The sequence below is a fragment of the Lethenteron reissneri genome, chromosome 33 (assembly GCF_015708825.2).
Source record: "Lethenteron reissneri isolate LAM-NWPU_2019-01 chromosome 33, ASM1570882v1, whole genome shotgun sequence".
Classification (NCBI taxonomy): Eukaryota; Metazoa; Chordata; class Hyperoartia; order Petromyzontiformes; family Petromyzontidae; genus Lethenteron; species Lethenteron reissneri.
The window spans coordinates 3,689,155-3,711,961 of record NC_083811.1 but is presented as its reverse complement, the minus strand read 5'-3'; the positions used below and the strand labels follow the sequence as shown (position 1 = coordinate 3,711,961).

The 22,807-nt window shown below is 43.4% G+C and overlaps 1 protein-coding gene across 2 annotated transcripts in view; it reads right to left on the bottom strand.

Moving 5' to 3' along the window:
- The window catches only part of NUP205 (nucleoporin 205), a 33,220-nt gene extending 11,201 nt beyond the window's left edge, over positions 1-22,019 (bottom strand). Inside the window, exons 1-30 of one of the 2 annotated variants that reach the window (XM_061564317.1) lie at positions 21,914-22,019; positions 21,186-21,328; positions 20,716-20,887; positions 19,706-19,850; positions 19,395-19,554; positions 18,632-18,860; positions 17,603-17,764; positions 16,938-17,113; positions 15,897-16,010; positions 15,209-15,346; positions 14,134-14,284; positions 13,046-13,272; positions 12,189-12,371; positions 10,868-10,918; positions 8,634-8,843; positions 8,198-8,297; positions 7,428-7,565; positions 6,406-6,595; positions 5,972-6,092; positions 5,462-5,543; positions 4,450-4,611; positions 3,684-3,799; positions 3,388-3,502; positions 2,939-3,091; positions 2,740-2,814; positions 2,457-2,614; positions 2,159-2,239; positions 1,534-1,725; positions 640-907; positions 142-240 (exon numbers count right to left, since the gene is read on the bottom strand). In XM_061564317.1, the coding sequence (XP_061420301.1) occupies positions 142-240; positions 640-907; positions 1,534-1,725; positions 2,159-2,239; positions 2,457-2,614; positions 2,740-2,814; positions 2,939-3,091; positions 3,388-3,502; positions 3,684-3,799; positions 4,450-4,611; positions 5,462-5,543; positions 5,972-6,092; positions 6,406-6,595; positions 7,428-7,565; positions 8,198-8,297; positions 8,634-8,843; positions 10,868-10,918; positions 12,189-12,371; positions 13,046-13,272; positions 14,134-14,284; positions 15,209-15,346; positions 15,897-16,010; positions 16,938-17,113; positions 17,603-17,764; positions 18,632-18,860; positions 19,395-19,554; positions 19,706-19,850; positions 20,716-20,887; positions 21,186-21,328; positions 21,914-21,941 (4,339 nt within the window). In that variant the 5' untranslated portion in view covers positions 21,942-22,019. The remainder of the gene's footprint in view (positions 1-141; positions 241-639; positions 908-1,533; positions 1,726-2,158; positions 2,240-2,456; positions 2,615-2,739; positions 2,815-2,938; positions 3,092-3,387; positions 3,503-3,683; positions 3,800-4,449; positions 4,612-5,461; positions 5,544-5,971; positions 6,093-6,405; positions 6,596-7,427; positions 7,566-8,197; positions 8,298-8,633; positions 8,844-10,867; positions 10,919-12,188; positions 12,372-13,045; positions 13,273-14,133; positions 14,285-15,208; positions 15,347-15,896; positions 16,011-16,937; positions 17,114-17,602; positions 17,765-18,631; positions 18,861-19,394; positions 19,555-19,705; positions 19,851-20,715; positions 20,888-21,185; positions 21,329-21,913) is intronic. The other variant, XM_061564318.1, reaches the window with a different exon arrangement.
- Between the last annotated feature and the right edge of the window lie 788 nt (positions 22,020-22,807).

The window sequence follows — 22,807 nt, the reverse complement described above, 5'->3', positions numbered from 1 at the left end:
AGTAGTGGCGTACAGTGGAATGTGTCATGCTATGATTACACAGCACGACCTCCGATTCGCACGGTTGGCTACGTACGGTGCTAAAGAAATTCAACATATATGAATACATGCGTGCGGTGGCGCCTACTAGCATGTACCCACCAGTCTGCAGTGTGTCGGGTTCCATTGGGCTCTGGGCCACCTGCAAGTAGTAGAGAAGGGCCCCATACAAGGACGAGCGCACACGCTGCATCCCGCCACCTTCGCAAGCAAGGGCACGACGATTGAGACGCAATTACATGGGGCCAATTAAGGCAACAAATCTCGACAGTGCAGTTGACATCCCTGCAGTCGTCTTTGCCACGCTCTGGATTTAAACTGTTATCATCATCACAACACCAACTGCTGCCATCATCTCTAATACCAAAACCTGTTGAATTCTCAAATTTCAAATGAGTGGCACGCACGCAATTAAAATTCCAACATTATAAATATATGCATATTCAAGCATCTTTAGAGAACGCCACTTATTTGTCAACTTCATGAAAATCAACATTGAATGTCAAAACACTTTGCATTCGCCGCTTTCAATAAATGCACGGCACCACATTTTACACCAATAAAGAAAACGCGAATGGTGATCAAAAGCGCCATCCTCACTTGTCTTCATGATGAAGTTGAGCAGGCTCCTCAGGATGTCCTGCAGCGACACCACGCCGATGGAAGCCAGGCCTGCGAGCCCCGACGTCCCGTTCAGCATGGACACAAACGCCGAGCGCTCGTCCGCGGGGCCTTGCGAGGCCGGCTGCACTGGCAGAGGTCTCCCCGCCTGCTCCGTGCGCAACGACTGGCTGAGGTGCGTGCACAGCGTAAACACCATGCTCGCCACCACCGGCGTCAATTCTGGCACCGCCTCTTCGGCCAGGCTCTGTGGAGACAAACAATATATGTATACACACGTTTCACAGTGACGGGCTAGACAAAATTCAAGGTTCGGTGACACAAGTTCACAATCGTGCGCTTTGAAGGTGCGCGGTGGTGTAGAACGTGCAGAGGTCATTTACGTGAGATGCCAGTGAGGGAGCTGAATTGCAATTAGGCTGCAGATCTAGACATTTAAAGTGTTATCCCCTCATATGTAGGTTTTTTTCTAGGCACTCCAGTTTTTGAGAAAACAAAACCACTTTAAATAGTTGAGGAAACATCAAGTTAAACCACATTTTTGTTCACCGTCTTGTGGTCAATATTGGACATTAGTAATTCCGACGGCTGATTTTTCTCATTGTGTACAATTCTCTTCTAAATTTTTTCAGTTTTTCCCGGTCAGTTTTTTAACTCCTTGCAGTGAGAGTTTTAAGCAGACCCCAAGCTCGTATCCTTCAATTATTCCTCGAATGAACAATTTCTCCTTCAGAAATAATCAAAGATATACCAGATGGTTTATTTTTGAACCTCAAACTACAAACTAATGTACAAGGCATTTTCCTGCGACAGTCTACGTCGCGCGCCTGTGAACGGTACGCCCCGCCCGTGTTTTTTAGTTCAAAGTGTGACCTTGCGGAAGAGGTCATTGAGGAGGTCCGTGATGAGGCCGAGCCGGACGTCTCCCTGCAGGAGCTCGGTGGGACAAGAGGCGAGGATGGTGTCCACGACCTGGCGCCAGGCCTCCAGCGCGTCGCGCTTGGCGTGCAGGCTTTCACGCACCGCATTCCTCTCCACCACGTGCTCCAGCACGGAGCGAAGCTCCTGCAGAGCGGTCAATAAGAGGGACAAATGAGCGAGCCATCAGCCCAACCTGCATTGGCAACGCCGCAACAGTAGCAATATTATCCCCACCCCCCCCCCCCCCGTGAATAAAATAAAAGCCAGGTACAAATACAGAGTAAACCTAGGTTTGATTTGACCTGGAAAATGCACGGCTTGTATGTGACACGTAATACAGCTGTAGATGGACACAATAAAAGCCAGGTTGTAGATGGATTAGCTCCTGCTCACTGCAATAACTTTGGCAGCAAAGGCATACGCGCTAGAAGGTCACTGCACACTGTTTTTGAAATTGTTATTTTTTTTTTGGTCAAACCACTCTTTCAGTCTTGGTAAGCCCTTTCGAGTTTGCAGCCGCGAAGCATAATGATAACGCGCTGTGCAGATGCTGTGATGAATGGCCATGAGCACTTACCGCAAGCAGCAGGGCTCGCTGCCCAAGGGCTCCCATGCCTTGCAACGTGTTCACCTCGGTCATCAGGATTCTGTGCAGCATCTGATCGTGGTCGAGAAAACACCCAAGTGCAAGCACTTCAGTGAGTTCACAGCAGAAGCCACGTCCAATCACTTCACAGTTTAAAATTAAACTAGTTTCAAGTACACAATCGTCCAGGAACCCATCTGACTCGGCACAATTTATCACAAAAACAAACAGCGTACAAACTTGCTCATGATACAATAATGCATTTAGGCAACAGAGGGCACGCACACACCTTGATGTTGCAAACTGTGAGCCCCTGTGGGCCACGCTGCTCGCAGGACATGATGACTTGCTCCATCTGGGCCATATCAAAGAAGTCCAGCTGCATTGGTTCGGGGAACTTCTGGCTGAAGTCTATGGCATCCAGCATGCTCACAATCTTCCTGCGCACTGCAGCAGACAGAGTAAGCAAAAACATTATTAACCGACAGCAAGCCAGTATTTATTTTTCTTCACGCGGACACCCTTATACTGCGCAAGATGGCAATACAAGTGGATATATATTTCTTGCAAACCTTTGGCAGATGAATCTCCGCTTGTAAAAAAGCTGCTCAGAAATCTGGATTCCTCCTCCTGGCTTGCCTCTGGGTCTGAAACAAAATAAGGCGGTCAAACTTGGCCCCATCACAATTTAGTCACGTAAAAATAAATTCACATATGAATGGGGCGGAATGAGATGGATCATGACGTGGAACGGATGTGCCGATAATATACCGGCGCCGGGACGGAAAGGCGACTCGTCAAGCAGAAGCCGGAGGAGGCGCTGAGTGTACGAGCGCTGCCGATTGAGTGACGTCACGCGCAACTCCACCGCCACTGTCCGCAGCAACCACGACATCTGCGTGAGGACCAGTATCCTGTTCCCATCTTCCGAAAGATAAAATATAACATTTAAAACTAAGAACAGTAACAACAACATAGCCATTTTATGCGTATACATTTATAGCGAAGATTAATGTTTAATTTTAGGACACAGACATTAGGCATGGGAAAATCTATGACTAATAAAATGCATAAAAGGAACAGCAACTAAATAGTGCTGCAAACCGTTAATGAAAAACTACAAAACCCACTGAAATGCAAGAAGGCTAGGTGATGGCAGTACTATATTTGCAGGACCCTCTTAAATCTCAATGGACGAAGTGTTTATAGCTTGAGCACACCTGCAGCCTGGAAAGGCAGGTGCTGCAGATGTCTGTACAAGAAGTCCTGTCCAGTGCGCAAGTAACGCATGGTGGGTCCTGAGGTGTCGGAGTTGGCACACAACCGGTAGACCACCTGCACAGCGTAGAACCAGAAACATTATCTCCAAACTTTTCTTGTTGTTGCTGGAATTAATAATTACAAAAATACACGTTGCATTTAAAGCATTTAATGTAGGAGCTATAAGTTGACGGATGTGTACAGTATGTTACCTGAGTCTGTAATTTAAAGACGAGTTCAGCATCGCAGCTATGACCTGGTAGCAGAGCTCAGTGAGGTGCGGAGAGGCGGAGGGGATGGCGTTCTTCTCCACGCTGCGATTCAGTATCGCCAGGATGGAGTGCAGGCACGTGCGTGGGAAACCCAACACTCCTGATGTACACATAGAACATGAGAAAAAAAACAAAAGACAGCTTCATCATCATAAGTCACGATCAATTCACTACTGGATGAAGGCCTCCACGTGATGAAATAAGCTCTTGAGAGGGTGCTTTATGGATTGTTGCCTGGCGTAACTATGAGAGATGGCAATGACTTGAGTCCTTTATAATGTAAAATACTATATTAAATTGCTTAATGTTTTGGTCAAAGGCCCTTCTGCAGGGTAGGGCGAGCAGAAAGATTGACTGCTTTCTGTTCACTCTGAAGGAAGGCCACCGCCCAAATTCTGAGTGTTTTTTTTTGCTTATTGTAAGGCAATGTTTAAGATGAACGTGGTGGGTTTTATTTGTGCTTTTATACCGCAGTTAACGTGGTATCTTACATTTTTTAAATATATATAAAACAATTGAGAGATGACCTTCAAAATTTTTACAAAAAAGCAAAGTAACTCACTCTTTGGTTCTTTCGGTAAAGTCACGTGGACAGAAAATTTATAGATCACGACGTTTCGATCGCAACACAAGCAACCGTAATTCAGTTGCAAAAAATTCATGACCACGATTGTAGTTATAAAGAAATCAGACAAGTATTAAATGTTTTTAAAGTGCCATTTTGTTTTTGAACGGTGGATTAAATTTTACCAGGATCCTGTAGGGTGGTGGTGCTAACGGGCTTGCGTAGCTCGTAGCCCAGCAGGAAGAGTGCCAGGTTGGGTGGCTTTTGCTCCAGAGAGTACAGCATCAGGTTGAGGATGTGGATGCGGGTGCCACTCCTTTTAGAAACGATGCCCTCCAGGTCGCTCTCTGCAAAGCACAAAACAGTTGGGAGCAAATGCCACACCGACCCTCTCTCCAGTTATAAAGAGACACACTAAAAAAACAAATCGGTTATTATTTCAGAAATGTACCCTGAAGAAAAGTAATAATTCACGCCTCCTTCAAGATGAAAATTGTGTCACAATTTGAATTGAGATTTAATTATAGAATTGAGTTGCATTAAAAAATTCCCGAATCAGAATCAAAATCCATCTACAAAATAAGAGCTGTCTGCATTTTGGAAAGCATTCTCCCTTCGATTACTTAATTTTACAAGGTCAAAACGGCAAAATAATAGTTTTAAGTAATAAAACTCTAAATCGTTAGTGGACGAACTTTCTCAATCGCATCCCCTACAATCTGGAATATCCTCCCACTCATCATCGGACAAATTGACTCCATCACATCACTCTAATCCAAACGAAAGGCTTTTTTATTCAGCCGGGCACACACTGGTGAATAAAAAAAAAAAATCACATTTTCGACATTTAACCGATTGGTCTAAATTAGTTAAACTTTTTGGTACTCCTCCTGTGAAGGTTTCCTGGCTTGTGTGAGAAGTTGAGATTGTGTGAGAAATTAAGAGCTAGAACATTGTACTATACACAATTTTCTATTCCCCTGTTGTGATAACTTAATTGGTTGTTTAAACCTTATGTTTTGTATACCCTTTCTTGATATTTTTATTCACCGAGGGTTTTCACTTCGTAATTGTTATAAACAAGATCATGCGCCTCATGCGATTATGCATGCAATTATTGTACAGCGTTGTGAAATGCAATTAGCACGGATGGCACTTTAGAGAACTGAAATGATTATTATGCAAACTACACGTTACCTTCTTCCACCAAGGCAACCTCTTCCAAATCTTCATTGTCCAAACACTCAACGAAGCCAGCCAGCAACTTCTGACTGGTGCTCTGCAAAACAATACATTTTGAATGCGACGTCAGTAAAGTACATGGGTAGTTCAGCACACCTAGTGCACATTCAAATCGTTTTATGGTGGTGGCGAGATATTAACTCCCTAGCCTGGTATGAAGGAGGTTGTGGGCTCGATTCAGAACCTGACGCCTGCATATTTGGAGTTTACATGTTCTTCCCGTGGCCGCGTGGATTTTTTCCAGGTTCTCCGATTTTTCCAAACCACATTTAGAAACATACATTTTACAGTAGTTGGCTGGGAAATATATTCACACAAGTCACTTTCTTGAGCTATCATTAGTGGCCAGGTCGTTTCTGAAAAAGAGCTATATAGCTCAGTGGGCCTTACCTGGTAAAATAAAAAAAATTGTTTAAAGAACTGAAGTAACCAAATGAGGTGACAGTACTGAAAGGGGATTGCTACCTTGTCGTGTGTGAAGTCTCCAACAAGCTTGCTTTGGATGTTCGGGTATTGGCAAACCTGGCACAGGATCTTTGCACCCTCGGCCACAAGGGGCGAGTTTGTTGCACTGTGGCACAGATACCTGTAAACGCGAATGCATCACAGAATGTGATTATACATTGTGAATATAATTTATTATACTCGCACAAACTATCAATATTTACATCTACTGAGTCCCAAGTGCACCTCAGGCCAAATCATTCTTCAGTAGCTCCTGTGTTTGCATACGATGCTGCTGGTGGGCCTGGTGGCTATAGTAATGGTGTTTTTTAAAAATGATCTAACAATTCTTCAATTAAAATTGATTCTTCCGCTCATAAGCCTGAACGGCCGCCGGCTCACAAGTTCAAGAGTTAATGGTGCAGTGGGAACGTAACGATCACGGGCGGCCGAACCTGGCGATGGTGGCGATGTGGTCGGGCTTCTTGGAGCGCGGATTGATGCCCTGCAGCAGCTGCTCGAGCGGCGTGACGATCACGCTCGAGTGGCTCTCGCGCAGCAGGTCCATGAAGAGGCCTTCCTTGCGCAGTGCGGCGTGCAGCATGGACAAGCACGACAGCAGGGCGCCCTCCAGGGAGGCCTTGCCTGCAGCCCACACGCACGCACGCGCGCACACGGCACGTTAAGAGAAAAGCATTCATAGGTGTGTTCCTCTACACCAGGGGCCGGCAACCAACAAGAGCCATTTTTTTTCGAATTCGGTACAAAACTCATTATTTCAAGAGCTGCAATGCATGTGAATACATACATCCAATATGTCACAAAGCAGTCCGTAAAGAACTGCAGAGGTTGCCGACCTCTGTCCTACACGAAAGACTATTGACAAAGTCCCAACACGCTTTAGAGTACAAGACTACATTGACACTTAGAAACGCACCGTTTGTGATGCTCTTTACATGTTTCACATGAACCATGTTGCACTAAACGAAACGGTAATTTGCCGGGCCAACTGACGGAATACAGACATCAGAGACGTAGAACTAGAATTTTGTCTAAGGAGGTAAAAATGTTACTGCGTATTGATAACCAGGCTGAGACCATGATCTCTACACTTCCCAAATTATAGCCAAGGTTCTCAGCAATTTTATGCCACCACTCGGACGCAGTATTACCTCCCTGAGCCACCTGGCCACTGGTCCTCTGTAATCTTAGATAAAATCTTAGATAAGATTACATAGGACCGATGTAAAGAGAAATAACAATAGAATAATAAGCGTTTCATTTTGGGCCGTTGACATCTGAACATAGTACACCTAAGTCTTACCCAAGCTGACTGTCTAAATCAGTGGTGCAACCAACAATATCACGTACAAGACAAAAGCAGTTGCCGCTGGCGGATATGAAAAGGTGCTTGCTAACAGCACTTGGCCCAGCAGTCTGGAAAGGGAAAGGTCTGCATACGGTGAAGAGAACACACCAGGGAAGGGCACGTGGATGTCGAGCAGCCGGACCCCTTCCTCCAAGATGCTGAGGCACAGGTTCAGCATGGGCGACTCGTTCAGCAGGTGATACATGAGGTTGTATCCCGGAAGCTTGTTGGCAAGAACCAGTTCACCTGCACGCATTGGAAAGTGTTGTATCGCAAACACATCTGCGGTCAACACCGGCGTTTATGATATGCATTACGGTTTATGATGTGCATTACAATGTCGAACATCCAACGGTCATGTATCCTCCCTGGCCAATTAACTGCAAACACCCGGTGCAGTAATTGGGGCATTGTGTATCTGTCATTTTCTGTAGATGTTCACAAATCTGACCCTTTTGCATACATTAATGTATTATTAATCTCGAATAGCATTCACTTTCTTATAAAGCACGGTAAATTATTTACCATGTTTAAAGTAGCTAGTGCTCTATTTTTATCCAGTAACCTGTGTAATTATCATTTTATATAGAAGTTCACACAATCGAATTTTTATCACATATTGCCAATACCCAGTCCCCAACAAGGAAATATACGACGCCGTACCGTACTCTTCAAATGTGTTATCATTTGCACATAAAATCTGTTTATATGCTGCATATTGTCATGAATCGACACAACACAAAAGTAAAGCACGTAAGTAAAAATTCTTACGAGCTGAAATAATATGCATAACAGTTTGACTCCGCTTCTATAAATAATACCGTTTCCTAACAGGACCCCGTTCCAGAGAAGTTGCACTGATAAAAGTCAGCACTTGCCTTGTACATCCACTGGCTGCTCAACAAAGTCATCGGGACGTGGGTCGTAGTCACGCAGAAGCTTGTGAAATATCTGCAGCACCAATTCAGCCACCTGCCACTGCACGACAAAAGCACACCGACACGAGTGATCAATCTTAACAGCAAGGAACATGGCTATGTCGCATTACAACAGGTTTTAGCAACAAAGCACATTATTTTTTTACAAACAAAGATTTTCAGCCCAAAATCACAGACTACTTAGTTCTCCATGACTGTCTTTTATACGTTCGTTTCCTAATAGTTTTGCTGGTAACACATGCGTCTCGTTTTTCTTACAGCATATGTTAAATATAATATTTACTACATTTCCAACAGTTTGGTACCCACAGATAATTGTGAGACCTACAATCATGGTGATTATCAATTGTTATTATTCACCTCCACTGTTAATTACCTTCTCTGCCGGATCACGGTATGCACGAGTGGGGAACTTCAGAAAGACGGTTTCACGCAGGAACGTGAGGTAGGGGTCAAAGCCGGGTGAGCGCAGCCCCGTGCCGAGGCTGGCCGGCACAGAGTCGTCCAGCAGAGCACTGAGCAGCGTGCAGAACGCACGTGTCAGGGGGTACTCCTCGCACCGAGCCTCAATTTCCGTCAGCTCCATCTGCAGGAGGAACGGCACAGCAACCGCATCGGTCGATCCGTCTCTTACGTCGGAGTCTGAACGTCCTCAACGCTTCCTTAGTCTGCTTCAATGTGAATTCAAGGAAGCCGTACCGAGGATGGCTTGGGATAATTCTCCCGTCACTCTGTAGATCTTGGATAAGTTGAATTAGTTTGGTTGATTCAATGTAAATCCCTTTACAATTCGACATTACCACTGCACTGACTCTTGATGATTTTTAAACGGCATCTGTTATGACTTTGGGGAACTTGCAGCAAACGACCCGAGTTCTGTTTCTTGGCCGTGCATCAGTGATAAGTGATATTTAAACTAATTCTGGCCACCCACTGCACCAAAGCCAAAGGGCATTCATCCAGCAGTGGAATGCCAAAGGGCTGTAAATTATTACTATTATACATATTCTACTCAATGTCCTCAGCAAACTCTACAAAGGAAGTAACCACAGGACAGTGCAATGTAATTTATATTTCAACATTACTGAGAAGAGGGAAAAGCTAATTTATAGGCAAGAACAAGATAGTTAGCATCAATAATAAAGTTTAGAAATGCAAGGGAATTTAGCCTTATTCTAAGCAACAAATACAAATTTCTCATTCCGAAAAATGACAAAATGGATGTCAACTTTAAATTGAGATAACTGATAATGTAATTGACAGTGCATTTCAAATGTGAGAAAAACATTCAGAAACATTAGACAAGTTATAAGACCACAAACAACATATGGAAGAGAAATATAAAAATGGATGAAAATGACAAATAAATATAGAATAGATACTACTGTATATAACATATTTGTGAAAACGAGGAAATAAAATGAAAAAAGCAACCGAAATTGTGTTTTCGATATCACAACAAGCAATGGGAGCGTGAAAGCAGCAAAACGGCGATTCTAAAATCGAAAACAATATCCTTGGAAAGAAAAGTTAAAGAATAACATTTTGGGGCCTTTTCCAAAAAATGTAATAGTCATTTGGTTAGCTCAAGGTTGCCGATAATAGTACTTGACTAGAAAGGAAAATGACTATTAGCCATGCTGAACCTAGTTTACATGATATATTTTACATGTTAAATAAAGCTAGGTAACCAAATGCTAAGGTCGTGTTTCATGACCACAATTACATTACTACAAACTACACACCTGTATCTTGTAGAACTTTTTTTATGAAACAATAAAATGAAATTATTTGTAAGGGAAAGGATCAACGAATAAGGCAGAATATAAAAAAAAATTCAATTTGAGCCTTCAGTCTCTTCTATAATTGGTACATGGAAGCAAACAACCAATTATCTTTACCATCAGGAGACCAAGTGTACAGCAATCGAGTTCAGTAGTCCTACATGTTTGGCGATACATTAAAAAAATCATTAAAACCTGTTAAGAGACATGATATACCGATAACAAGCACAGTTAGCACATATTAATTTACTCAGTGAGCACAAAAATCCTGGGAGCATTAAAAAAACACAAATCGCTGTAATTCTCTTTTCAAAGTTCATTACCGGGAAAGTTAACTGTGCTGAAATTCAATTAGACTGGGGTCAGGAGGAATCTGGAAGCACGTTGAAATTCCTTCCCACATCCGTTCGTCAAACAGGAAAGAATAGTGGGGGACCACTCAGCCTCTTGAGAGAAAATTAATTTTCTCCCATTCCCTCTGCGAGCGATCATCCAAGCGTGAAATACCAATACATCTTGGCTGCAGGCAGAGAGGTGGCAAAACCATAAATCTCATTCCTTTTTCGAAATTTGTTTCGCCACAAGAACGATCAGAAATTAAAATAAGCCAATTAACGTGTATTTTGCGTTCACGCACTTGACTCTCTTTGAGTTTGCTTTTTACTAGAGATTATCCAATATTATAACCCAAGTTCTAAATATACAAAAAAAATGTGTTTGGTCAGAAAAATTATCAAACCTAATTGAATAAGAAATACCAAGTGTGTTGTGATAAAAGATGAATGTATGATTAAACACATGGGAAAATAACATAAGGAGAACTTACCTCAATTCCAGAAACCTGTCTCTGACTTGGTAATTTCACTGTCTGAAGGATCTGCAGATGAATAAATACAAAGTATTAATTTATTGCAGAAAAACCTGTCAGGAGTAAAACATTATGAAAGTTTTCTGAATGTATGAAGTAGACTGAAATAAATTTAATCTAATATCAGTCCTCCAGGAAAAATGGATGACTCTGTAAAAATGAGTAACTGCTACATTTGAAGATACTGCACTGAAAGCATTTTAGCAATATTGCTAAGACATTACAACATTTTAAAATACTAGAATGAAGCTCAGTCTCCCGCTCATGATCACCATTAACCCCACCACTCCTTACTGCCTGTATTACATTATCACCTTAAATTCGTTGCCACAAGCATGTGCAATAGACCGTCAACAACACAATCAATCAGCCATAGGTCTTCCAGAGTTACCACCTTATTTGCAGACCAAGCACTCAAACACCATGAGGAAGTCAAGGCTCGCTGGGCCAGAATGGGTGGTTCCTAAGCCGATTCAGCACTGTACTATAGTGCCGATGAAAGCAGACAGTCTCAAAAAGTCACTGAAGAACAGACTTTGAATTCAGCAACACAGGAAAATACACGTACTCTCGTGCATTTTTTTAATAAAATTTTAAACAGGGCAATCTGCAGATTATCTCTTTATGATAGGATGTGATATAGTACATGTGTCATAAACTGAGAAAAAAGATTATGCTGTAGTAATGTAATGCCCAAGAAAAAGAAACTCCAAAGCCCCGATTGCTGGCTTGGTGGAAATGTAGCTTCCACAGATTTTCATTTTAAAAGTAACCAGATTAGTTTTTGCAAAAATATTGCCATGAATAACTTGAATGCCAACACATACATAAGGTTTGTAGACAAAATATTAGGGCTGCGAACGTTCAAATTATCTCTGTCAACTAACCCTTTTTGAAATTTGATGAATCGTCACAATTTAAGACCAAATTATATATATATTTTTTACAGTGTGATAGCGCTCCTTGTGCCTACAGGGGCCACATTAACTAATTAGATGGAACATACAATTTTGGCCTTTATGAGAACAATGAAAGCTTGTATACAAGTGCTATAGTGAATTATTACATTGCAAAACCGTACGAGACGGCGAAGAGCTTGAGGAAATCTTCATGCAGAAGTGCACCAATTAAAGCTGATGACGGCAAACCTAGAATAATTCTCACGTGCGCATATTTTAATTGACAAATCAATGCCTCGTTACAGCCCTATTAAAAAAACTACGATCCCGCTCAAAAGCTGCGGAGACAGCTGGACACAATGAGCCACAAAAACATTTACCTGTGCCAGCTCAATGGCCTGCCAGAGGGTGGCGGCGATTTCGGGCGAGCGTGCGAAGGCGGCCACTGTGTTGAGCAATTCAGCCTTGAGCACGGGCGGCAAAGCGCACTGCACCAGCCCCAGCATCGTCACGAGCGGCGCCCACTGGGGATGCTCGTACAGCGAAAGCCGAGCGCTCTCGTTCTGCAGCGACAACGACAATTTACAACTCCACTCATGTAGACGCGTTACAAAACAAGCAACTGCCAACTCCATTACCGTTACTACATTGAGCCAAAACTTTCGAAGCACCATTCAGTCCACATAAATTCCCACACTCTTAACATGTTTATATCCTTACAAGTAACTTTTCCCTTTTGCATTTGTGGTCAAAACAAAAAAGGCAAAAATCATGCAACAAAGTGCAGCCTAGAACTTAACGGTCACATTAAGAGCAGCCCGACAGCTGGCTGCAATAAACATAGTGTAGATGGCAGCCACGTATATAATTAATCATCCTGATCTGCGCTGTATGAATACATTTTCACGATTCAGGATCATGATGAAATTCAAGCATAAACACTTTCTCCATTTTGAAGGGCATAATATTAATTTTCTTATCCGTCTTATCAGTCTATTTTGTACCATCTCAACTGTTTCATGTGCCAACAGAAATAACACGAATGATATTTGCACGAATTTAAAATGATACTTTTCACCCACGTATGTAGAGAGCATAAAAAATCTATTTCAATCCATTCATACATTTACATGCCTGAACGCAGCATTTGTGTTAATGAACGACCGGGTAACCAATCGCACGGCAGTCAAAGGGGCTGCAAATCCACACGGCGTGGCAAACGCCAGTGCGCGCCCACCTGCTGGGCGATGGTCGCGGTCAGACGGAGCACGGCACGCAGGCCATCCTGCTCGCGCGGCGTGACGCTCTTGAGCGACAGCGCGGGAGCGTAGGGCCGTGCGCCGGGCTGGGCGTCAACGCCGGATGCCTCCCTCTTCAGGTGCTCGCGGTACGCCATCAGCGAGTGGAAGAAGTGCTCCCAGGAGATGGCACTGCTGTTCACTCCCTGGATGGTGTTCTCCACTGCTTTTCAGTGCAGGTTTTTGTGTTTGTGTATTCGGACCAGACCACAGCAGTGTTCGTTTAAAATCAAAATGGACAGAACATCAGATTGCAGGGAATGTGGCGTTATATGAAGCGCACAAGCTACTGGGTTGAGCAAGGTAATGGAATAAAATTAAATAGTAAATGATTAAGGTAAATATAAATATACGTTAAAACAATTTTCAGACATTTCAATCCACTGCTGGGTGAACCATGTCAGTCATGGGGGTTGTTTGACCACACTTGACCAAGGTAGTGAGTATGGTCTCACCACTGATGTTGGACAATGCTTGGCATCAAACTCAGGAGGGCCAGAATCATAGTACATTGCATAAACTACTGCACCAACAATTCCCCCCAATGTTAAAAAGGTACAATATATTGCTATTTTTCACGTAATATTTTGAATACTCAATAATGACAAACAGCGATATTATTATTTCTTTAAAAAAACATTCAAGTTTCCTATTCACAAATGCGAAAGTCTCAGGAGTAGCTATTCTTTTGTACACACAAAAAACTGGTAAATAAGAAAGCGCCGCAGGGCAGTAGGCTGTACGCAGAAGGTGATCTAATTTTCACGTGACATTAACCTTAAGTCTTATCCTCACTGCGAACATTACAGGTCCCATGGCACCCACCGATAGAAACCACAGGCGTTAATGTCAGGTTTCTGGCTTGGCTCACTTCACAAACATTAGTACAAGACAATAACGCCATTTTTATCGGTGAAAAGTCCCACTGCAGGTGTGCACATCTCTGGGATGCTACGCAGCGTACACAATCCCAAAGTGAATTACATCGCTCAGCCAGCTAGCTATACAACTTGAGAGCAAAGCGAACCTTGGCCCGTGCCATTGGTCTTGAGTAGGTTGAAGCAGTAGAGCGAGCAGTTAGGGCCCGTAGAGAGGCCCTGAAGCATGCGTAGGTACGGGACGTAGAGGGACGAGGGCAGCAGGTCACCGGTTTGACGCACAAACCTGGACAGTGACACCTGTCGCAAAACACATGTAAAAAACTTGGAGTAAAAATCTAAGTCAAGTCACAGTGGTTTCCCATTCAAATGAGCATGGGGAGGTGCTCATTCTACCCCGCTTCCCCCCTGGTCTGGAAATCCTTCCCCCTGCCATCCATGCCGTCATGTCCCTGTGCAAATTCTGGTTCAAGGCTTTCCATGTTCTCTGGCCTACAACCGACTGCTACTTCCTAAAAAATAATGAATTTGTCTAATATTTATGCACAAGGCTTGAGATGCCATTGAATCTGAATGCAACGTAAATCAAAATTGTCTTGTATGGTAGGCCCTCCGATGAGCACGATTTTGCTGCGAATGGTGCGAAAAAAGTTCAACATAAATACAAACGTAAAGCCAAAGACAATGGTGTAAATTAAAAAATTCATATAGCCAGGAAAAGTGTTATCCAAACTACAACTTAATACAAATGTATCATTTTATGGACCCTGCAGAAGTGATTAGTTGGGCTGAACTCCCAAAGAGTTTTCAATTTGAAAACTTTAGATTGAGCATTCTAACCAGTGCCATTCACTGCAGTATTCAGTGCATTTTATATACACGCAATTACTGACAACCATACACATACTAAAAGCAGATGTTTGGTTTTTCGGAAATTATTATAAATCATGCACTGCATAACACATTTGTTATAGATGGACAAAGTGTTTAAAAATTGCAATATTTATCTCAGGATGGCACAAAGGCACCACATTTTAGTAACCATTGGACAGTGTTGCATTAAACACATGTCTATAACACAGATATGCATAATCTTACAATGGAAGAGCAACTAGACTATTTCAATACCATTTTCACAAAAACGGCAGTTGTATACAATGGTACAACCTGTCACTATGCTAACAGCTAATGCTAATGTCATGTGTATACACAGACACACAATACCTGTCTGGGCGGGGGCCTTTGTTGATACATGCCCAGAAAGGAGCCCGTCTCGTTGAGTCCTTGCAAGGGTTCCGATGGACACCAAAACTCCAAAGCAAGCTCCAGACTGAACGGGTCTTTGCTATAAAACTCTCCAATCTGTTTGCAAAAAAAAAAACCATTGTGGGGTTATATTAACACGTACAAATATAAAAATCTAAACTTGTCAATACGCTATTTGATACCAGTTGTAATTGTGCCAAGTACACATGTAATGGATAGCTCATCTGTCAATCCACTGTTGGATGAGGGCATTCCCACGTCTGTGTGGGTCGTGGGGATTATTTGACCATGTTTCGCCATACTGGTCAGTGTAGTATGGTCAAGGTGGGGAGCATAGATGCAGTACAACAATGGATTTTGCCATGCTGCTCTCTGTTAAGCACCACGTAAGCACAACCTTGCAGCCGCTAATGACACCCTGGCATCCACGGTGTTCACCCATCCAACAACTATCCACGCTGAATCCTGCTCAACTTTCCGAGATCTGAAGAGATCAGCCGTATTCCGGGCGATTCGGTCACAAACGTACTTGTGTCATTCGCGACAAACTGCAATCACGAGATAATTATCACGTCAGCTAGTAACGCCGCTGCTGTAAATGCAATTATAATGGACCCCAGCTTTGCACTGCAGTGCGAGCGCCCACCAGCAGCATGAGGTGCTCCAGCTCGGAGCGCGTCGCGGGCGGCTCGCCGCCCAGCTGCAGGTTCATGAGCACGATGCGCGCCTCCTCGTCCGCACGGTTCCGCAGCTGCTTCACCTGCACACGGCAGCACACAAAGTGTAGGCAACCTCAGCGAAGCAGACGGGAAATTATGGAAATCAGACTAAGCTTAAACCACCTGCAATTTGACAAATTTTAATATTTAAAACATATTTTGGAACATTACACTATACTGTGATCGTTTCCTGTGTTGAATATGTTATCGACAGAGTCGTCCGACAACCTAGCAGAGATCTTCATTCACCTGTGGGATTTCCATGGCTGATAATTATACATGAGCAACCAAAAACACATTTGAGACTTACATCAACACATCACCTTCCCATTTACTACTATAATGAGCCAAGAATGTCTGTGTGTCCCACGTGTGATGTAACTCCACGTCGACCAGCCGCCCTCATGAATAATCATGAAGAGGTTACGTCCTCCACATGGACCCCACCCTCATTAATAATCACGAGCAGGTGACGTCACTCCACATGGGGGGGGGCGAGGCGCCTCCTCCCTCCCACCTCAGCATCAACTTATAACCCTCACTACAAAGGTAGAACCCTCACGTCACGCGATCTCCGTAACGCTATTGAGACATACAAGTAAAAAGGACGTCATGACGAACAAGGGATTATAACCTTTAAATGAAATAAGCCTGTCACCGCGGCCTTACGAAATGCACACAAATGGATGCAATGAATATCCTGTTGCGCGGTCTGCTTTTCGCTTGCAAGTTTCAGATTTATTGAAATACACCTGTCCTTGGACGGGCAAAAGGCTAGTTAACACATGGATGGAAGCAAGCGTCGAACATAAACTTACTACATGGGATTTGCATATTGGCAGCGGGAGAGTTTAGCCTAAGCACTGTTTTTTTTATATTCGGTCCCCACTAAGACAGGATACAACTCGGTGCATTGATCTGCTTACGTTAAAAAGCGTGAATCGCATTGTTCTTGTTCAATCGCAAACCTTGAGCGGCATGAGCACGATGAAGTCTGCGAGCAGGGTGTGCAAGCGGCGGATGTAGAACTCCTCCTGGTAGAACGTCTCGGCCCCCACCGCGGCTTCGCGCAGGAACAGGAATACGCCGCTCGCGAGCGCCATGTCCACTAGCGTCTCATCCGCTTCGATGTACTCTCCCAAAGCTGGCAAGAACCATGGCAGAGGAGCGGAGTAATGGGGAAGCGGGGGGTGGGGGGGCATGACAGGAGAGGAGTGTAAAAATACATATTTTAAATAACATTAAATAAAACATTGTCATTGCTATCAGCACAGCTGTCAAACTGCCCCAGTCATGATAGGAGAAAATATATATTATGCTATCAGCAAAAAGTATGATTAATTTAATGTATTAGTTTTACTGCCAAAAAGTTTTTCTAGTGAAAGATTTCCGATGTTCAAGGACATTTATTTTTCTCAGTCAAGAGAGATAAGTGCTTTAGCAGGTAAAGCACTCATCTCGATTACAATTCACATTACATGACTTTCCCTAATACATGCATCACCACATGGACCATGAAAAATAAAGGAACCAACCATCACTGACATAAAAAAACACTAGCTCTTCAACAACTTAATGTGACAGCTAATAAAGCGAACAGATGAAGTAAAACAAAACACTCATAGAGGAGCACCTGCAGACTCCGGCAGTTGTGAGACCCCACGCAGGCCTGCGGCCCAGGCCAGCCGGACGGTGGCTTGCAGGCCTGGCACCTTCCACTCGTGTTGGTCCATGATGCGCGTGTGCACCACGTGCACGTACTCACGGTCCATGAGGGGCAGCTGGCGCCGCAGCTCTGTTGGGATACAGGTAAGGGCGGGTGTGGGTTTCCGGTAATGGGCACAGAACTGACAGCACATCAGCACTGGGAAGATCCGACACTTTGGACAAGACGACAGTGAAACACACACGGCCTGCATCAACCAGCACTGGCCAGCATGATAAAAAACAGTCAAATAACCTCCAAGAACCACACAATGTGGGGAGGCCATCGTCCGGGAGTGAACCAATAAAAGGGCTGTACATGTACTGAATTAATCAGGTTCCAGAGGATATCAGAAACAATACTACTGAAGCCATCACACTTTGCTTTTGTTTATTTCTTTCTGCTAGACTGTTACCATCACTTTATTATTTTTGCCAGAAGACACTCATTATACAATAGCCTGCTGTCACTTTATACCACCTTCTGGCTTTGTGTGTATTGTGCGTGTGTGCACGTGTGTGCGTGAGAGCGGCGAAGCAGTGGCTAGCAAACTGAACAAATCTGGTAAGCTGAATGATTCCCAGGTTATGCTAACATCAGAAGCGAATATCTCAACTGCTAAGTGGCCTACTCTAGATCGACTCAGCCTTAGATCGAGTCCCTGGTACAGTTTGTAAAAACAGCAGGACAAGGCATGGTGTTGGTAACACCACCCTTTCACGCACTCTGCCAGGCTTAATAGGTGTTAGCGAACAGCACTTTCCACAACAGTCTATAGGGAGATATTTTGGGCACGTTAGTGACTCATGCGCGTATGTTTGTACGTGTTTTCCAATAATAAAAAAAGCAACGACTAAATGTGTAAAAAATGCACACGCTGCCAAGTAAGTGGCAAATGCATGACGTGCATAAATAATACGTGTGTGAGAGAAAGACCAACGATCCTTCTGTTACTACCTTCTGCATCCTCCAGCGGCTGTTCCAGCACACTGACATCGAAGCAGTAGAGCAGGGCGACGAGCAGCGTCAGCGTGACCGAGTCGAGCCGACCGTCCCCATCGAGGCTGGTCCTCTCCAAGTGTTCCAGCAGCAGCAGTGTATCCTCTCGGGCCAATGGCGTTTGACATGACCACGCGTACAGGCACTCCGCCAGGGACTGCCGGGACTCCTTAATCATTTGCCCCACCTGTGAAAGCCGATGCAATTTGTCACGTGACACGATGTGGCCGAATTACATCTTTCGCATAATTGCATCTGAATAAAAAAATATATATGTTGTCACTTACACTGAAGGTATATGAAAGTTTAGTAGTTAGAATTCTGAATGCTTCTCTCCTATTGACCTCACTATGGACTCCTGTTAAAATCTTCACTTTAACCTCCACTTAGCTGCCCCAAATATCTGTAATTTCCCCCGCTGGCTGTCCGCACTGTAAAACTCTTAATCTGTTCCAAGTCTGGGCTCATTCTTCTACTGCTTCGGACCAGAATTCTCTATATTATATATATAAAAAAAACCTTGTTCTCTTCCAAGTCCCTTCAAATTGAAAAACTCTACTTCTACGCCAAAGAGATGGTCACATTTAGAATGTTTATAAAATTTAAATGCAGCTTTAGAAAAGTGAATTTGTGCATACATGAAGCAACACAACTTGTTTAAATGGAACCAAAAGCTGTTGCGATGAAAAAACAAATGACATGGCAGCGTTGACCAACAGACCTCCTTTCGGTGACGCTCATTTCCTAGGCCACGCTCCTTCCGCAGTTTTTCAAACTCATCATTGAAGCTGATGGTGTCGAGTAGCTCAAGGATTCTCCTTGTCAAACCCTCCTCCATCAATTCATTGGTGAATTTGGTTGTTAAAGAAACCAGCTCATCGCTACAAAATGAGAGAACAGCAAAATAAAGTAGTTAAGCGCAGTAATTACCTCCCGCTTTAAAAATGTTTTGATGAGAAAATTACACCCCGCATTAATAAATTATAGGCAGTGAAGTTCTTCATACACATAACAGTCTACCAAAACTCATACCTGAGTTCTAGTGTCCAAGTCTTTCCACGGCGAGACTGTATGAGCGAGCGGAGAGAATTGGCAATGCAGCGCTTGCCATCCCAGTAAAGCATGACAGCGACAAGCCCCCTGGTGTATGTTGGGAAGTCTGGCTGCTGTACCTCACCTTTGGAAAAATAAGAAAGCAGTTTTTCACCTTGCAGGCAGATACGAAGCATAAACTCTCAGCCAAGCACATTTCATTACCTGTACAATTATTGAGCTACAACACAAGAGAAACTCTACATAATCCTAAACACAAGGCATGCACGGACACATTGATTTAACAACACAAAATATTACATTCAGGAAAAATGCATCAATTGCATATGTAAGAATATATTTTGTACGACTTATGCGAAGTATACACTGATACGAAGTTTATGCTAAGAGAGAAAAGAATACAATTGAGAAAAAAGATAAATATAAACACCACAGGAAAATTACACAAATTATACATTATTGAATTGAACATTCCTGAATCATGACCATTCAACAAATCGTTGTGGGGATAACATATCATTAAATACCTACGAACACAAGTTACTTTTTAAACATGAATAACAATGACATATAATAAAGTCCGTTAAATCTTTCCAGGAATATTAAACAAAGAACAATCTGTTTTAAAAACCTGTTCCAGCATGTCTATTTAGAAAATTACAGCAATAATAAATACATTCACATTACCCGATTGTCTGATATCAGAGGGTAAGTACAATCGAGCCTGAATAGAGCTTAGATGGGTGGTCAGCATACACAAACAGGTTGTCGTCAGAGCTGTTGAGTTACGTGGTGGTCAGTAAAACAAAATCCATTATACTGTACTTTTATGCTTCCACATCTATGCTTCCTGCCTTCACGAACTTACACTGACCAGCATGGTAAAATATAGTCTAACAACTCCTATAACCCTCAGGTGTGGGGAGGCTATCATATGACAGTGCATTTCCACAGGGGCTGTGCATGTTCATGTACACATTTTCACTTACCTGCAAGCAAGAGCTCTAGGGCACTCAGTTCATTCATATTGAAGAGGTCACTAAGAATGAGAGCCTCTTCGATGAGGTCCGAGTTAATGATGCGTGTGCCCTGCTGGCCCTCCACTGCCAGGCCATCTGTGTTTGCCCGGCATACACGTTCCCTGTGCAGTGGGTTTTTTGCCTGTAGTTAAACGCAGGGTGATAAAAAACACATTAAACACGTATTTATAAAAGGAATGCAAATGTGTTGTGAAAAAATTCGTCAAGAAAACACTTTTTTTAAATGGTTTCGTGACTTCATTTAAATGTTAACATATTATTTCCTAAACTCAAAACAGACAAGCCTGTATGTTACCAGATTTCGCAGTCAAATAGGTACAGTATATGGCTTTAAACGCAACAGACAGACATCTGTTGTGCTCATCTCGTAGATATACTGAATGGAAGTAAACGTGGAAGTAAACGTGTCGGTTACTTACGGGGTTTTTGAAGAGCGAAATAAAGTCGGATTTGTGCTTTTTGAGGACAGCATCGAGCTGATAGAAGGAGTTTGGTAGTTTCTTCCATATCGCATTCTCTACCGCCTGGTACACAGCCTTATAGGGGCCCCACAGGTTGTTAACTGCACACACACACACAACAGATTGTACACAAGTGTTGCTTACAGCACATCGCTACTTTTGATATCACTCGGACCCGACTCTCAATTTAACTCCACCCGAAAATATCCTCATCACTCGCAGCAGTCATGCCCGCGACGCTCCCCGTCACTCAGATGACTCTATACATCAGCACTCCCATGCCTCTCTCCCATCACTCAGGCCCCACTCCATCTCCAAAGCCTCTCCCCCATCACACACGCCCCACTATCTCTACCCCTCCGCTCCCATAACCCCATGACTCTACACCCATCGCACACGTCGTCTGAACCCCACTTACTTTCCCCAATAACTCTGATCACACTCTACAAACCCACCACCTGCAATCACTCAAGACCCCCCCCCCACCTCTCCCCGGGCCGCCGATCTAGGACACAAGCAAGGCTTCTAGGCCTAACTGACGGAAACCCGCGCCTGCAGAACACATCGCTGTACCGCTAAACACGGGTGCATCGTGTTCGTATAAAACTCATCGGCAGCTTCGCTCGTGGGCTACAAAAAACCGTGAAGGAGACGAAAAACCCGGACTAGCCTCCCAGATGGCGAACCTGAGCTTCCCGCGGATGAACCGGCCATGCTGAAATCTGCTCGACTGCCGGAGCTTTTTGTTTATAATTCGCAGCGCGGATAGGGCAATCGCGTGGGCTCGCGCCCCTATAACGCGACGTGATTGGTCCGCGTCCGGCCGGCGTTAGCCAATGGGAGCACTCGAACACGGGTTCTCCGCTTATCCGTGCTACGCAATGTAAAACCGCGTGACCTCAGCTCTCGAGGGCCCCCCCCCCGGCCGTGACCCGGAAGGACTCCCCGTAGCGGCTTCCCGCCAAAATGTTTAATTTGATTAAATAAAACAGGTGTTAAGATATATATTCTTAGTTCTTTCGGTAAAGTCACGTAGAAGGGAAATAATAAAATAATAAAAATATTAAACAATAAAAATGATGACGTTTCGACTACAACACAAGCAATCATCATCAGGTGTGAAATCCACAGCAAGAAAATTTTCATGCTGTGGATTTCACACCTGATGATTTTATTGTTTAATATTTTTATTATTTTATTATTTCCCTTCTACGTGACTTTACAGAAAGAACCAATAATATGAATCCCTGCAGTCACGAAAGCTTTAAATCACATTTCAACGACAGTACTTTATTGTACTCCATGCACAAATATATGATGTATTTGCATTGTAATTAATACATAAATGAATGTACTTCCAAATTAAAATACAATGCAATAAACCCGCAAAAAAATGACGATGAACTGTTTCAAGTGCCTTCAGGGAAATTTTACCTCAATTTACATTCATTTATACTGGAATCTAATGCGATATACATTTTCATTTAAGTTGCTGAATACAACCGACCCCTTAAGCATATTTCCCCATCATTTTTAATCTGCACTGATTTCAAATGGCCAATAAAACTGGAGTAACAGCG